The sequence below is a fragment of the Chiloscyllium plagiosum genome, chromosome 4, assembly GCF_004010195.1.
Source record: "Chiloscyllium plagiosum isolate BGI_BamShark_2017 chromosome 4, ASM401019v2, whole genome shotgun sequence".
Classification (NCBI taxonomy): domain Eukaryota; kingdom Metazoa; phylum Chordata; class Chondrichthyes; order Orectolobiformes; family Hemiscylliidae; genus Chiloscyllium; species Chiloscyllium plagiosum.
In genome coordinates, this window is record NC_057713.1 from 104,310,380 (window position 1) to 104,328,479 (window position 18,100).

The following is an 18,100-nucleotide window of genomic DNA, read 5'->3' on the forward strand; positions in this document are numbered from 1 at the left end:
CTGGAGGAGGGGCTAGAAGGTTGGGTGAGCAAGTTTGCGGATGATACGAAAGTATCTGTCCTATACCTACCACCCCTTAATTTAAAGCTATGCCCCCTCGTAATAGCTGACTCCATACGTGGAAAAAGGTTCTCATGGTCAACCCTATCTAAACCCCTAATCATCTTGTACACGTCTATCAAGTCACCCCTAAACCTTCTTTTCTCCAATGAAAACAGTCCCATGTGCCTCAGCCTTTCCTCATACGATCGTCCTACCATACCAGGCAACATCCTGGTAAACCTCCTCTGCACCCGTTCCAGTGCCTCCACATCCTTCCTATAGTATGGCGACCAAAGCTGCACACAATACTCCAGATGCGGCCGTACCAGAGTCTTATATGAATAGGAAGGGTTTGGTGGGATATGGGCCGAGTGCTGGCAGGTGAGACTAGATTGGGTTGGGATATCTGGTCAGCATGGACGATTTGGACCGAAGGGTCTGTTTCCATTCTGTACCTCTCTATGACTCTCTGACTCTAATTTGGAAAATGGAAGGGACAAGCTGAGAAGTAGGGGGTCAAGTGCTAGAGGACAAGGAAGTGTGGAGCTTCACATTGCAAATGGAGAACACAATAAAATAATTAGACTTATTGTGGAGGGAGAATGACCAGTGGAACTGAACAGTTTGGATCTGGATAGGAGTAGTATCAGGAGAACAGCAGGAATATCAAGGAGGATAACGAAAGGAAAGATGGTCACGGGAGCATGTTGAAGAAAGTCTGATGAGAAAAGTGGGCCATCCACTCTTTATGCAGGATCCATATATTCTCAAGGGAGTGATGGAGAGAGAATAACTTGAAGGGAAGGTTTACAATCGCTATCTTTCCTAAATCAAATAATGCAAATGGGAGGATCCCAAGATCTGTTTGCAGGTGTTTCTCTACAGTGTAAACACACACAAGGGAGACAGTTAAAGCAAAAACTATAAAATATTATTGCATAAGCAGTTAATAGTTTTGCACTGAAGGGAAGTACAGAGAGGTGCACCTAAAAATCACCAGCAATGGTGATGGTGCTGGCTATTCCACATTCAGATGTGCAGGATCATCCACAGACCTGTAAGTTAATGACACGGGGATGAAACCGTTATGCAGGCTAGAGACTGCAAAGTTCTAGGGCTGTATTGTAGGACATAGTGAAGGTCACCAAGAATCCGATTGAAATAATTATGACATGCATGGAAGGCAGTGTAAAGATCAGGGCCACCATACATTGTACATGGCTGCATCAGGAAGAGATATAGCAGCCATGGAGAACACTCTCAACCCCATGTAGAGGTAGCTGTAGAGCAGGCATTCAATCAACACTTGAACACCCTGAAAAACACCCGGACAATGGTTTGACTATGTCAAGACGTCAAATGGAAAACATTCATCTCATTCCTAAGATTATTCATGAATCATTGCAGCCATGACAGATATTTGACTAACTTAACACAGCAGCCATATTAGCTTCATTCAGGTTACAAAGGAGGATGAACAACCATAAAAGAACCAGTGACATGAGACTCTGTAGCTGTGCATAAGCAAGCAGTGTGTTCAAAGGGGGAAATGGGGTCATCAGCATTGAACAGTCTATTGGGAGAGGATGTATTACAGATGAGAAAATAGCACTACAGGATGTAGATTTAGCATGACGAGGGAAGCCACATTGGTTGGTTAGTGCCCAGAATGCCAACAAGTGCAAATAATACCACCAGCAGCTCCCCCACATCCATGGGAATGGCTGGATAAATCTTGGATTCGGTTACATGTTGAATATGCAGGTCCTGCCATGGGCTCAATGTTCTTAGTCATTGTAGATATCCACTAGAAATGGTTGGGCATGCATGGAGTCCATTTGTCAAGCACAAGGATGTCAAAAGGAAAACTACGCACATCTTTTTCAATACATGGACTCCTAGAATTGTTGATCACAGATAACAGGCCATCGTTTATCAGCAGGGAATTTGAATATTTCCAAAGGTTGAATAGGATTTGACATGTAAGGACAGCTCCATACTATTCACCATCCAAAGGCCTGGCAGATAGAACAGTCTAAACTTTGAGGGCAAGCTTGAAGAAACAGCCTATAGCCTCTATAGATATTAAGATGTCATGGTTCTTATGTGATTATAGGGCCACACTACATGCAACTACAAGGATGGCTCCAGCAGAGTTGCTAATGGGTAGAAGGCTCAATTTCATCTTCTCAGACCTGAAGGGAGAGGGTGAAACAGCATCAGGGTCGCCAGTACCAGATCCAAGACTCCACCAAGTGAGGGAGACAGTTTACTTTAGGGATGAAGTTTGGTGCAAGAACCATGGAAATGACTCTGCATGGGTAAGAGGCATAGTCAACATAAAATCATGAGGATAGTTCAGACAGATGCGACAGTCCTGAACAAGCGCATGGACTACAGAACAACCTCGGATATCTGAACACCAATTATCCGAATTTCGGATTATCCAAACAAGATTGCAAGGTTTCGTAAAAACGTTACATCAAAGAGATGTTACCGACACTGCTGATACCGACATTTCCTCCAGTCCCCGTTAACGAAGGTATCGACAGTTTGGGACTTTTCATGGAGTGGTATGAATCAGGCGGTAAGTATGATTCAAGGCTGAGGGGAGCGACAGATATATAATAATATTAATAATATTCATCTCAGTTGCTGTTGTTACGAGTAGTTGTTGGTGGATAACAGTTGCCAGGATTATTCACAAAGCAACAGTTGCTATAACTGAAGCCGCTGCAGTGGAGGGCTCACGCGTGCAACTTCCGTCCTGCACTGGGTCTGTGAGCTCTCCAACCTCCTGATGGCAGGAAGCAGGCTGTCAGCATCATCACACACAGTACTGTGGCTGCACAGCACTCTCCGATCACCTTTTGATCCTTGCACAATTGAAGGAGGCTGTGTGTGTGAATCCTGCCTGATGCCTGCTTTTTGTTTTGCTTTCTGACATTAATTATCCTGATCAGGTGTGCAGTGTGGACCTCTCTCTTCTCAACCTTTCTCTTTCCTCTATCTCTACTTTTGCAGCACAATCCATTATCCGAACAATCAGTAATCCGAATAAAATAAACAGGGAGTCCTGGCTGACAGATAAAAAGACGATTGTCTGACATGCTGACACTCTCGGTACTTGTCTCTGTTGAGGCTGTGCCAGAGTTATGGATTTTCTACGTTTAAATAAAGGGTGACTCGGTGATGGGGTACTGGCCTCTGCAATTGCCTGAAAAAATTACCTAGCCTGCCCCTGAGTGAAAGTGCCCCCCTTGTTTAAGTTTGGCTCCATATAGAGATTTAATAAAGCAAGATTCCTCCAATAGGTTCTGGAAATTCTGGGACACCCAGATCAACCAACCCAACCACCCCGTGGCTCAACACTTCAACTCCCCCTCCCACTCCACCAAGGACATGCAGGTCCTTGGACTCCTCCATCGCCAGACCATAGCAACACAACGGTTGGAGAAAGAGCGTCTCATCTTCCGCCTAGGAACCCTCCAACCACAAGGGATGAACTCAGATTTCTCTAGTTTCCTCATTTCCCCTCCCCCACCTTGTCTCAGTCAAATCCCTTGAACTCAGCACCGCCTTCCTAAGCTGCAATCTTCTTCCTGACCTCTCCGCCCCCACCCCACTCCGGCCTATCACCCTCACCTTGATCTCCTTCCACCTATCGCATTTCCAACGCCCGTCCCCCAAATCCCTCCTGCCTACCTTTTATCTTAGCCTGCTGGACACACTTTCCTCATTCCTGAAGAAGGGCTTATGCCCGAAATGTCGATTCTCCTGTTCCTTGGATGCTGCCTGACATGCTGCGCTTTTCCAGCCACTCATTTTCAGCTCTGATCTCCAGCATCTGCAGTCCTCACTTTCTTCTGGAAATTAGGACTCAGTCTAATTCCCAAAGTATTCTGAATCAGACAAATTCACATTCATGAATCTATCCAAAATGTTCCCTTCACTAGTTGTGGCAAGCCAACAAATACTAAAAGGAAAACAAATATGTGCAGGTTAGAGTAGAAGAAAAATGTGTTGATCGCTGACAATTCCTTTATTGTGATCATAAAACCAAGACTGCATTCAAACAGCAGGGGGTGCTTGGAACCTGTCAGGTAAAGTTAGTCTCTGAAATAGCATTAAGATTGCAAGACAAAACTTCTCTTTTACTCACGCTTTCTCCTCACAATTTAGTTTAGACAGACGTCACAGGTAAAAATATTGAGAAGTTTAGAACAATGCATACCTCAACATTTTGTCATCCTTTTCACAATGTTTAGTAATTTGAAATCTGCAGGTGCACCAATTGACCTATTGCTCCATTGCCCAAAATATTTGACTGAAGGAAATAGGTTAGACAAAATCATTGGGCAGTTTGGTGAAATATAGTCTCCCTTTCATGCTTCAGAAGCAGTCTGGCATATATCTGGGACTTTAATGCTGAGAATATTAAGGCAGTAAAAATCACCTCAAATTTTATGTAAAGTATACAAGTAAGGACCATCTGGATCGTTTACTCGTCTACCACCAAATATAAAAAGTGATGTTGTGTAATATTCTATCAATCTTACTTTCATTTTTTGAACTAATCGTCAATCTCAACACATCCATTCTTCAATCAAATCGACCCTGTTTTATACTCTATTTTACCAATTATTCACACTTTCTCTTCTTGTTTTTTTTTATAAATGCAACCTTTCCAGAATTGAATAAGCTAACTTAAAAAATCTTCTGTAATAGACGTATAGAATCATCAAACTTTACAACAGGGGTAGCGTTAATTCAGCTCATCATGCCTGGGCAAGCAGATTCAAGTGGCTTTCTCTTCAGAAGTTTCTTCATTCAAATGCTTTCCCTTTGCAAAAGTTTTTAAAAAATTCTTTCAAGGGATGTGGACATCACTGACAAGGCCAGCAATTGATGCTTATCCTGGGCAATCAGTTTCCTGTGCAGCATTTCAGTGTCTATGAATTTGCTGGGGGTTTGGACTCACAAAAAGTTCTGGTGGCCAGAACAAGTAAAGGACAGCAGATTTCCTTTGCTAAAGGGAATTAGTGAGCTAGATAGAGTTTTAACAACATGGTAGCTTTATGGCATCATTGCTGACACTTGACATAATTAATTGAATGTCAATGCCAACAGCAGACATGGTAAGATGCGAACTCTATTCTCAGGGCAGTAGGTAGAACTGCTAAATCACTAGCCAGTGGTCACCACCTCCCCTTTATTCTACTTGTGTTTTTGCCTGGGCATTCAATACTTTTAACAACCCGTTGTAAAAAATACAACCTATAACTCTCCCTCGTGAATGCACTGGTGCTCTGCAGCAGTTTGATGAAACAGCTCAATTCCTATTTAAGTCTTTTTGTACAGCTAAATGAATTCATAAATAATGAGCAGTTGGCCATACCTTTGGACAAATTTAAAAAATGAAAACTTTGACTGTGAACTATATAGCAGTTTCACCACTCAACTTAATTACATTTACAAGGTAATTTTAAGCTTATCAGAGAATTTATGGCTCAATTTTCCTATTTTTTCATAATGTTTTCCATGTGAGATTCCTAGTGCCCAGGCTGTCATTGTCTACTTCAACTTTTCTCAGCAGCAAGAAGGTTCAAGATCTCCTCTGCTCTGAAAGGGTAAGTGGCACCTAAACTCCATACAGTGTGGGAACAGGCCATTCAGCCCAACAAGTCCACACTGACCCTCTGATGAGCATCCCACCTAGACTCACTCCCACTACCCTATTCCTGTAACCTTGCAATTCCCATGGCTATTCTATCCAACCTACACATTCCTGGACACTGTGGGCAATCTAGCATGGCCAATCCACCTAACCATGACAGCTTTGGACTTTGGGAGAAAACACGGAGAGAATGTGCAAACTCCACACAGACAGTCACCCAAGGTTGGAATTGAACCCAGATCCCTGGTGCTGTGAAGCAGCAATGCTAACCACTGAGGCACCGTGCCGCCCCCTTTGCTTTTTTATACTCACGTGATCATTATTCATTCTAACTCTGCTGCTAGACATACCGCTCACTATGGTTCATGGACTATAACTCCCAGACTACATGCACTATGTCCACTCAATGGCTCTCACCCGTCTTCTCTTCCCGATGAAGAGTTGATGCGTGAAACATTGACTCGCCTGATCCTCGGATGCTGTCTGACCGGCTGTGCTTTTCCAGCACCACACTTTTCGACTCTGATCTCCAGCATCTGCAGTCCTCACTTTCTCCCACTAAATCTTCCTGCACTCTGCACCTCCCACTTACTGAAAACACCTCACCACCTCACCTGCTTTGTGTCACCACTAACAGCTCTTCCATTCACTTTCATCAGAACCATTCTCTCCTTTAGTCTCATTGCATGCAGAATGGCTCACAGCCAGACTAAAAGGGAGAAAACTGAAGGAGCTTGGCAGGTGTAAGGTTCATTATCCAGACGGGAAGATGTTGCAAGATATCTGATCTCTCCACTATACCCCTGCCAGTGATGCTAAAGCATGCAAATATCCATAACAAGAATGGTGAGTGCATATCTGGTAAGGACCTTCTCAGCAGGCCTGGGATCTCTAGGCCCAAACAATCCTGGGGTCAACTAGTCAGGTCTTTTAGGCCAACAGGGGCAACCACAGAACAGACACAATTCTACTCCACCGGCACAAGACATAGCTGCACTCGGAGTGGGACAGAAAAGAACAGGCACAGAGATGGCACTTTTGTAAATATGTATGCACTAGTACTTGGAAAAATATCTGCAGTATTCAGATCTGATCAAGTGGATCAATTTGAAAGATTAAAAACCTCTTCCGATGTCCTGAGGATAAAAGAAGTAGGAAATGGCCAAGCATTGCTCGTTTCTCAAAAGTAACTGACTCTTCAAATGCAGATAACATTAGGGACCTTTGAACCATGACATTGATGACTGCATCAAATGCTTTGCACTTTAATGTGGACAGCACTGAGGCTAAAAGCAATGCAGAAGGATTGTGCTAGGGCATGACCTGCATATGCATCCATACTTACTCCCACCTTATGAATGATAGCACAGAATTAGTGTTGATTCCACACATTTCTAGAGACAAAGCTGAATTCTATTTATTAATTTTTCAAGAAAGCATAGTGCTGTTCAATGCTGGCAGGTGTACAATAGCTAGTTCCCATTCTCCCTTATAGTGTAGTGGCCTGCAAGAGAAGTTGCACAGAGCACCGTCTTTCATAGGTTCAATCCCATCCTACAGCAGACTCAAGCATTTCAAGACAATTTATCAACCTATGCAAACTTTGAAATGCTAATAATGAAATGATGATGAACGGGTTAAAAAGAAATGCGTCAGGATTGCAACAACTTGCTTCACATGAAGGAATATTTCATGGCACAGCACTTGGATATGATATGCTGACTGAAATCTTAACACCATCCAAACCTAATGCCATGCAATGTTGGTGCACTGTCTCAATGACTGTTGCTTTCTCCTTAATGTAAAGTTCTAAGGTATAGGTGCATAGAAATGGAATCACCCAAAGATACCAAGCAGATGACCATGTGAATACAAATACATCTATTCGTCAACAGAAAGTTTAAGGACTGCAAAAATAAGCAGATCCATGAATATTTCACACAGAACATGTGGGCGGCACGGTGGCATAGTGGTTAGCACTGCTGCCTCACAGCGCCTGAGACCCGGGTTCAATTCCCGCCTCAGGCGACTGACTGTGTGGAGTTTGCACGTTCTCCCCGTGTCTGCGTGGGTTTCCTCCGGGTGCTCCGGTTTCCTCCCACAGTCCAAAGATGTGCAGGGTCAGGTGAATTGGCCATGCTAAATTGCCCGTAGTGTTAGGTAAGGGGTAAATGTAGGGGTATGGGTGGGTTTCGCTTCGGCGGGTCAGTGTGGACTTGTTGGGCCGAAGGGCCTGTTTCCACACTGTAATGTAATCTAATCTAATCTAAAAATGTAATCTAATCTAATCTAACATTACATGATGAAAAGAAGTACAAATCTGGCTCACTAAAGCTGGTTTCAGTTAGATTCTTTCTGGCTTCTTGCACTCAACAGTGCATTGCTTTATTGGGCTGTGTTGATGTCCCTCTTAGTAAGTGTCTTGATCTTGATGCAGTTGATGGGAACCAGTAATGCTGGAGAATCCAGCTGCCAAACTGCTTGACTCGAAGGAAGTGAGGATTGCAAATGCTGGACATCAGAGTCAAAAGGTGTGCTGCTGGAAAAGCACAGCAGGTCAGGCAGCATCCGGGGAGCCGAGAGTCAATGCTTTGGGCATAAGCCCTTCCTCAGGAATGCCGACTTTCCTAGTCGGCAGGGAGGTGAGGGAGGATATGAATAACTAACAAATGAACAGGACTTGAGGAAATGACATTGGTGACATTCAGCATCACTTGTCAATCAAGGATTGGGGATGCCTCAGATTCCCAGTTGCTTCCTAAAATGAGTCACCAACATAAACATTCCAGGCAGCTGTGACCTTTACAGCCACTGAAATGGGATTGCCACCTAAGTCCTGCTCCAGCTGATGATACAGTTTGGTAATAAGCCTTAGCCTGCTCCCACATTATGTTTTAAGAGTTATAGAAAGTAATAACAAGGTCTGTATAAATGGAGTTTAATTATTCTTTTCCACCTCCTTGTGGGATCTTTACCTGCTGCCTCTCCCTTAGGAGACAGTGCAGAAGCTGATGGATATTGCTGTTCTTTTTAACAATGTTATAATTGCTCTCTCCTTCAATGCTGACTTCACCTGTGCAGCAAGGCTACAAGGAATGCAGCAACTATGGTATTCCTAAGAGATCCACAAGCTGATAATCTGTGGAGAATATCAGAAAGGGAACAATACCTCACTTGCAGTACTACTGATTCTTCACACTAATCACAGGGAAGACTTATGTTTTGCCTTGATGCAGTGTGCCATGGAGCCTTGGTAAGGGGCTCTGAGTATGCAAAGTTATCCAGATATATATTTCAGATCCAAATTGTTCATGCTACACTAGGGTGGTTACATTCTGGCATTAATCTACCATGGTAACTTCTCTCCCAAAAAATGCCACCCTTGAACATCGCAGATCATGTCCCTGTATACTTACAGTTCAGTGTGCAAATATGACAGCTCTGAAGCATTGTCTTATAGTGTCACATATGAAATGTAATTCACAAATAGCAAAGTTTGGTGACACTTTTAAGTTAATGTCTGAACAGATTTCCTTATCTAAAATGCTAAGAAGACAATCAATGCAAACTATCAAATGGTCATGATTGTTTGTGACCATAACTTTTAGTTTCATTCTTGGAAAATCTTTAATTCTGTCCATGTGAGAAACAACTTTGAATAATAACGCCTGATCTTTATATCCGCACCAATATTGTATTCACACTGCCAAGTTCGCTTTAAGTACAATATTTTACTGCCAAGTCTAATTTGGTCTGTTATTCATGGGTTTCAGTCAGTGTTGGCTAGGCCAGTGTTTGTTTACCTAAATGCCCTTGAGAAATGGTGGGGATCTGCCTTCTTGAATTACTGCAGTCCTTGGGTGTACATGCTGGTGAAACTGCATCCAGACAATTTCAACTGCACAACTTTCATTGCCGTTCTCACTGTTTTCATTGTAGTAACGTTAATGCATGTTTGATGTTAGTTTATTTTCAGTTCCATTTTTCCCTTTTGATCCTCTGCTCTTCCTTACTAGACATTTTACTATGATTCTTTGGCTCTCATTCTCCGTGGACATGTTCAACATCACTCTGTGATTCCCGACAGAAGCTGATTTTCTGCGGCGTTTGACAGTTTCTGCCAAATTCATAACTCCTGGGATTGACTTGACTACAATTATGAACTACCAGTTGCCAAGTTTCAGCCTTGTCAGCAGGATAATAACATTAAGCTCAAGCTCCCCTTATGAACGCCTAATGTGCTGATTGTCAAACTACTAGATTTCTGGTGTTACTATCTGAACTTATTCCCCTTTCATGTTTAAAATTATTTTCTCTCTTTCTAACAGTTCCTTGGCAATTCACCAATCATTGTCTCCCCCTCAGGTCTCTAGACATGCTGCATTGTCTCATACACTAGGCAATCTTGCCCAATAACGCTTTTCTTTATTCCTTGCATAGAAATGTCCCTGCTAGTCAGACTAACTTAGCAGGAGTCAGAAGTATAAAGCCATGTCATGCCACACTCAGGTGGAGTGCATGTTCCATAAAGGCCTTTTAAGACACTCAACTGTTAAAAATCCACAAGATGGTCAAAACTCTTCGTGCTTCATCTCACTTACTATTCCTTGTTGACTTATTCAACCTACAAACTACCCATCAGCCATCTCAGTGCCCATATGGAGCGACCGTCATGCAAACATCATCTTCTGAATCAAAGAATGAGTGTCATTAACAAACTTGTTGTGACAAACCTAAATTTGTTAGATGGCAGACATTGAACTACAACAATGAGAGTGGTCCGCAGGTTGAGGACAAGCCAAGGCCCTTGTGCTCCACTAAAGGCCTCAGGACTAGCCCCACACATGCTTATGGAGAGACACAAACAAGCAATGATGCATGTTACCTTTGAGTAGTCCTTTACAGACAGATAGCAGACTCATCATCTTAAACGGTTTGTCTCTGGGGGTTTTGCACACCCTTAAATTGTAGTCAACAACTTTATGCTATTTGACACTGGCTTCTATATGAAACCATCATGTAGTTAAGTAGCAGCTTCTTTAAAAATCTTTAATTTTCACAGGATGTAAGGCTTTCAGCTACAATATTAAACTCTTTAAATCCTGGTGTGGATATTTAGAAAGTAATGAACATATCATGCAAAGCTAGAATAAAAACACAATTGAAGAAGTTTGCAACAGATCTTAATAAGATGTAGGAAATATATGAGTGAGAACAGTCCAGTCAATATTCTGGCTGTGCGACTTTTCATCTGTGTGTTGACAGCTAAAATAAACAAGTTGAATCAATTGTGTGAATGGTCAATGTTCCATCAAACAATGTCTCCTCTGCCCATACCTGTTTTCTGATGTAAGCACACATTTAACTATTGTCAATTTTAAAGTTTATGTTAGAGTTTTGGGCCATATTACAATGCTCTTCAATTTACGTTCGATCCATATTGATTCCAAATTAATTTCCTTTGGAAGCCAATTCTGTGATTGATGACTAATAATATGTTTATGTTACAACTTAAGTAGGCAGGAACTAATGGAACCCACAGAAGTTCACAGATTCCCATGCAATTGGATCTATGTGAATGTTATACTCTATGTTGGGGTGAGGAATCACATCCAGAATACTTTCTGTCTGTCATCAGTTGCAATCCTTTAATGTAGAAGTGCCTATTGAAATGTATACATTTAAGGAGTAGTGACAGAAGCAAATACATTGGCAATACCCTTTTGTATACCACCTATTTAACACAATACCTGTTATCTCATCTGAACTAAATAATCCATATTTTTGTGCCAAATCAAACTACTTGTAGTACATGACTCTTTTAAGGACAGTGGTTCCCATTTGTATTTCAAGCAGTTTGAGGATGTGCACCTTCCATCTGTGCCTCCATCTGGCTGAGTTGGCCAATCTCGTGCCCTGAAGCAAACTCCACTCATGTTTCAAAGGAACATCTTGCACTCTTTCAGCCTGGCTGATGAAATCTTTTTCCATTGGTGTAATGAACTGTCTCTGTGGACATCACACCAGATTAATTACCTAAGTGCTTGCAGAGCTGATCGCTGTTGTCCAGTCTGTCATCTGGTGCTTCAGGTGACCACACACACTCTGTTGTCATGGTGATAGAGAGCTTTTGTTTGCAGAGCTGCAACAAAACAGCACAATACACAGATAGCAGAAATTGAACTTTTATAGCCAATTCAGTTTTTAAATGAATATGTATATTAACTTTTTAAAATGTTTCCATTTTATTCTATTTCATTTTTAAATGTAAGATGCATTAAAACAATTTACACAAACAAAGGTGTAACCATGCTTGCACTGTGAATGTTATATATTTATATAAAAGGTTGTCTATATGACTACTACTGATTAGATTCATTAATTGCCTTTGGATAAAAATGAACAATCAGTAAGTAATTTACTGCTTGCAAGTAATCAGGTCTTATTAAATATATTCAAAACCACACAAATGGACTTGACCCTTTGAATACTTGAGACTGAAAATGTGACTATCATAACAAATCCAAGTATTCAACTAATTTGATTCTACAAAATACTAAGAAGCAGCTGAGCACATTCTACACAGTGAAAGTTATGGGCTCCACAAATTCCAACTTCGTTGTTAAAGAATTGTCTCTAGTATGAACTATGCCTTTAGTCAAGCTATCCTAGTGCAGCTACTAAACTAGCATCAAACCAACTACATGGGATATTGCCCAAAAACATTCTACCTACCAAATATAGGACAAATCCAATCTGCACACTTAACAACTGCTTCTAACTATGATCAAAAAGTTTGTAAGAGTCATCAAATGTAATCAAATGTAGCACTTACTCACAATATCCTGTTCAGTAATGCTAGTTTAGATTTCATAAAATTCACAGGCTGCAGACTTGGTTCCAGTATGAAAAGTTGAATTCCAGTGATGATGTGCAAGTGATATCCCTTGGCTTTTTGACTAAAAATGACCATGACTGGCACTAAAGATCCTTTTAAAATTGTAGTCAAAAAGAATCTGGTTTAAAAGTCTCCAGTGACTCTTCCAGTTGTAATAGTTCAACTTGGCAGCATCCCAAATGCAATATATTTCCAGTTGCATCCTTTAATGACCATTGGATAATTTAAGGACCACAGGTAGATCTATTTGCTGTTCAGCTCCATTTACATTTGCTCCAATAATGAAACATTCCTTTATCAGATGTAACAGGATTCGGACAAGATCCAGGTTTGGTGTGATATTTGACAAGTAAAATTTGCCAAAGAGCTTAGGATGTTTAAATTTTAGCCTAGGACTTGCTGGTTTAATGTAGAAACATTGTGGGATTTTCAGCTCTGCTAAAAAGTTATAAATGGATACATTTTCTATAATTTATTAGTTTCCCACTAAATAATGCTTAATTTATGTTAATTTAAGATTATTTCTTGGTGTAGAAATCTTGAAGCATGAAACCTTGTACAATACTTTGCATTGGCAAATGGGAAATTCATGTCTTTTAAAATTATTGATTCATACAAGAATTATGATTAATGTTACAGAGGTAGAGCCAGGTGTTTAAACAATGACATGGAAATGAGATTAGAGACTCGGGCACAGACAGTTGCTAGGAAGGAAGATTCAAGTCGGATCCTCGGCACATTGTGGTGTTGATCAAAGCCAACAGTTTGCTGCTTCTCAATATTTAATTGAAGAAATTTATGCTTATCCAGTACTCCATGTCGGACAAGTAGTCTGACAAATTAGAGACAGGCGTTAAGGCTGAATATTGTCAACGTACATCTGAAAATTAATATTGCAATCACACATGACCTTGCCAGGGTGTTGCATGGACATAAGAAATAATAATAGATCAAGGAATACCAAAGATAAAGCAAAGAGAACTCTTTAAAAACAGTTCTCTGTTTAAGATGGGATTGATAAAAATGAAATTAGGTGAGCACAGTCCAATTCAAATGAGCAATGTAAGAAAGGTACTACAGGAAAAAGTGTGCTCAACCATGGCAAAGCCTAAGATGGATCAAGAAAGAAAAGGAAGGATCACAGGCTGTATAGGATTTCATTGATGATGTAAGTCAAATTAGTATTGTTGTGGGTTAGGATTCTGTTTGGAGGAATTCTGTTTGGGGCAACTGAAACATTGAATGAACTTTGTTGGTGACAATGCTTTCAAATAATTTGGAAGAGAGAGATTGGGAATATGGCAGTAGTTTAGAAGAATCACGTATGATATACCTAATATCTGTGAATATTGACAAATTTGTAGAATTAGAATGGCTATATGATACTGTACTTGGCTGCACGCAACATACAAACAGAAGACAAACGTAGACTTGGGAATGAGGAATATTTCATATTGCAGAGAATCACACATTGAACATGAGCAGGCAACAGTTTGAAAGGAAAGTTGGGCTGAAGCAGATTTGAACAGAAAGTATCACCACTGTTTCTGAACAGATATCTCAATCTAATTGAAGTTAATGAGCCCATAACATTCAATTTTAGTTCCCTTTCCTACTCATCTCCAATCCTTACAACTGGAGGGAAAGTTTTGGGAGGGTCTTAAAAGATCAGAGGCACATAATCCAATTCCATTATGAAAATCTTTAAAATTATGAAGTAAAGAAATATGTCCAAATTGTACTCTATTAGTATTTATAATGAGTCATAGAGTCATAAAGTCATTGAGATGTACAGCATGGAAACAGACCTTTAAGTCCAACTTGTCAATGCTGACCAGAAATCTTAACCTAATTTAGTCCCATTTACCAGTACTTGGCTTCTATCCCTCTAAACCCTTTCTATTCATACTCTCATCAAGATGCCTTTTAAATGCTGTAGTTTTACCAGTCTCCACCACTTCTTCAGTCCATACATACACCATCTCTGTGTGAAAAAATTGCCCCTTAGGTCCCTTTTATATCTTTTCCATCTCACCCTAAACCTATGCCCTCTAGTTATGGATGGTTTGCAAATAGTGCTGTGTCTGAAGGTGAGGTAAGTGAAAAGGAAGTGCTAAATAACAGTGTGAAGTTAGTGGTTCATTTGCAAGGATACAACACTTGAAGATACAATTAGTGACCTTGACCACTTGTGGAAGGTAATTAAACTTCTACCTGCACTGCATCCAGGTCCATGAGACTACCCTGATGGCATTGACAGCAATAGCCTCTGTTCCATCTGTCTTCTCTGTGTCTATGCAGAAGGCCTGTGGTCCCCCATGGGAAAAAGACCTTAACCTTCCTGTTCATCACTCACACAAAGGCTCCCATTGCATCAGTGAGTATTAGAGTGTTCTCTCTGCCCCAGCTGCTTTTCTATCCTCAGCCTTCACTCAGTTCAGATTCCGCCATAAAAATTTCTATCACTGACTGTGACTAGAATGCACCTCCCTGTTAAGTAACCCAGTCTAACATTTAATCGGGCTGGCTTCACTTGAACTTGAGTTCTCTGCCGAAGTGTACAGGCAGTCAGCAGCACACAAAGCAATCAACAAATGCTTCTATCACTGAAATAAGCAGGCAGCACAAAGATCACAAATTGCTTGCATTGCAAAGAATGGACACTGACTAGTAACCCAACAGCATTCCCCATGTTGTCATCGGGTTTTATCCAAGTATCCCCTCAGAATTTTATGCTCCACATTTAAGATACTAAATGCTCAGAGTAAACAGAATTCACTGAATTGCAAAAGTAGAGCTCTGTCTATGCAACCAGGGATGATCAACAAATGAATTTTACCTATGACACTCACATCTCAAGGCTATTTTTTTAAAAGAACTCGATATGGAATGCCCTGCCAGTAGCAGTGGTGGACTCTCCCTCATTATGGGCATTTAAGCGGGCATTGAATAGGCATATGGAGGATAGTGGGCTAGTGTAGGTTAGGTGGGCTTGGATCGGCGCAACATCGAGGGCTGAAGGGCCTGTACTGCGCTGTATTCTTCTATGTTCTATGTTCTAACTCTGTAATTCCAGACTCAATTTTGTTATAAAACAAGATACACTGTAATGGAATGACAAACATGCAAATGTGTATATTTAATTAGTATCCTAAAATAAACAAAGCACTTTCATCATATCAAAAATTAACTTTGTTCAAATTCCACATACGCTGATAAAAGATGCACTCATGTCCCATTGAGTACTATTGCTTTTGTACTATTTCACTAGTTTTATCCAAATCCATAACACCAAGATTATCAAAAATATGAAATGTGGAATCAACATAACTGAGGTAACTTTTAAGTACAAAATCCCTGCTGCTGACATGTATTTCTCTGTACACTAAGCTCTAATTCTATAGCACTGCTCAAATGTAGCTGAAAAATAAATTTGGAATTGTTGGGTGTTTAAGAAGAATTGTCACTGGCAATGAATTAAGGCAACACCTTTCATATATGAAAGAGAAAAGCTAATAGACCAACTTAAATCATCTTTCCTTGATTAGAATCAAATACAAATTTCCATTAAAGTGCCATATGTGACAAAATATGATCACTTTCAAAACAAGTTGACACTGTGAAAGTTTGCATTGCCTTTCTGAGTGAACTATGCAGCTCTTAGCAAGCTATATATTTTCGTTGTTCTCTTAAACTTTGTAAACCAGATAATAGACAAAATCATCTATAATTTTGAACAGAGTTAACATTATAACTGAAGTCCTCATCATGAGTGTGTAATACTTAACCCTTTTTTGAAAAAAGCTTTATCACTAGTCAGGGGTGTTACTTTTTCTATACTAACTGCATTAATACTATTTAAAGTTAACTGGTAACATAACAATAATGAACAACACACGCACACAAACACACACACATACACACACACACAGACAGACACAGACACAGACACACACAGAATCACTCACCAACACAAAGCTGACAGCTGCCTTCACTGAAGGAGAATCTCTCTGCTCTACTGCTCTGAGTCTCACCTCGGGCTTATCTAGCCAGCATCGGTTGTTGTCATGACAATGCTATGTTTCCATGGCTTTTCCTCACTTTCAATTAATCTCTTTCATAGCACTAATTATGGCCTGAAGACTTTCTTTACATCTTGAGAAACTAAAGCACGGGTTCCTACCAGAGTCTCTGACATGTATAGAAGTTGCACAATTTGCAACACCTGGTAATTTCAAAGATATGTTTAGAAGACGGCCAGTGTTGTGTTTTAAGACAACTTCGTAACAATCCACTGAAATGAATTACCAGCAACAAGACAATCAGTTAGAATGATATCTTCACAGTAGGTTGTAATCATGGCCCATATTTATTTTAGAAGAATATTCGAGAAACATGAACTAATGAAGCAAAAAATAATCACAGCTCTCCAATAAATTGCTGGAAGCGCGTAACAGATTGACCAGCATCTGATAGACAAAATGTTTCGTGCATCTCACTTACTAGCAATTGGGACTACCCATTAGAATTAACAACTTTATTTTGCATTGCACTATCCTTTGTTTCAATAAAAGTAATAGACTTATGCCGGTTCACTCTTGATATAATGATACATGATTTGTAATCCCCACCTCCCATTTCTTTCCATAACACGTTTTCAATAATTATTAAAATAGAGCTAACTAACTAAGTAACTAATGAGTAAAATCTGGAATAATCTCAAAGTGGCTACCTTTTAAACTTGACTATTTTAAATTTGTTACCAATTCACAACTTTTTCATGAAAACTTAGAAATTATTCGTTTTCACAAATTTGGTTCCCCTAGATATTTTTTGACAATATCAGGGAATACTGATTGAAATTTGAAATCTTTTTATTCATGCATGACAATCAGGGTTTGTAATTATGGCTCAAACCTAATTTGGAATTAAGATGTGTTTGGGGCGGACAGGCTGTGATGAAGGAAGATAAGTCTTGATGGGTCCTCAAAGTCAGGTCCAGGCTATTTTAACCCCCAAACCCTCATGTGTAACATTCAGATTAATCTCCCGATTAAAACGAATGCCCCTGATCAGTAGTTGATAGTCAGAGTCATGCTGGACACCAGACAGCATAAAAGGCTGAAGGAAAGGATTCAAACCAAGGTAATATATAAATGGATCTGAACTGACCACAGTTGCGGGAGATGAAAACGAAACTCGGGGGACTGAAAACTCAACGATTGCACGAAGAATCTATAGGGGAAATATAATTTTAAACATCTATCTCAGCTCCTTCTTGCTTCCCCGACCTGTTTTTGGATTAAACTCCATCGGAGCTTCCAGAATCTTTGGTTAACTAGCATATTAAATCTGCAGTAAACTCCTTGTACACATGACAGACAGCACTCACATGTTTATTCAGGGATTTTGTTAAATTAGTGGAACATTGAAAGCATTAGGAATCGGACACAAATATTTTGACAACATAATCACCCCCATCA

At 40.3% G+C, this 18,100-nt stretch overlaps 1 protein-coding gene across 1 annotated transcript in view; it reads right to left on the reverse strand.

Moving 5' to 3' along the window:
- ppp1r17 (protein phosphatase 1 regulatory subunit 17) overlaps positions 1 to 16,690 on the reverse strand; it is a 37,640-nt gene extending 20,950 nt beyond the window's left edge. The window contains exons 1-2 of the mRNA XM_043689424.1: positions 16,586 to 16,690; positions 11,756 to 11,861 (exon numbers count right to left, since the gene is read on the reverse strand). Coding sequence (XP_043545359.1) covers positions 11,756 to 11,834 — 79 coding nt within the window. The 5' untranslated portion in view covers positions 11,835 to 11,861; positions 16,586 to 16,690. The remainder of the gene's footprint in view (positions 1 to 11,755; positions 11,862 to 16,585) is intronic.
- Between the last annotated feature and the right edge of the window lie 1,410 nt (positions 16,691 to 18,100).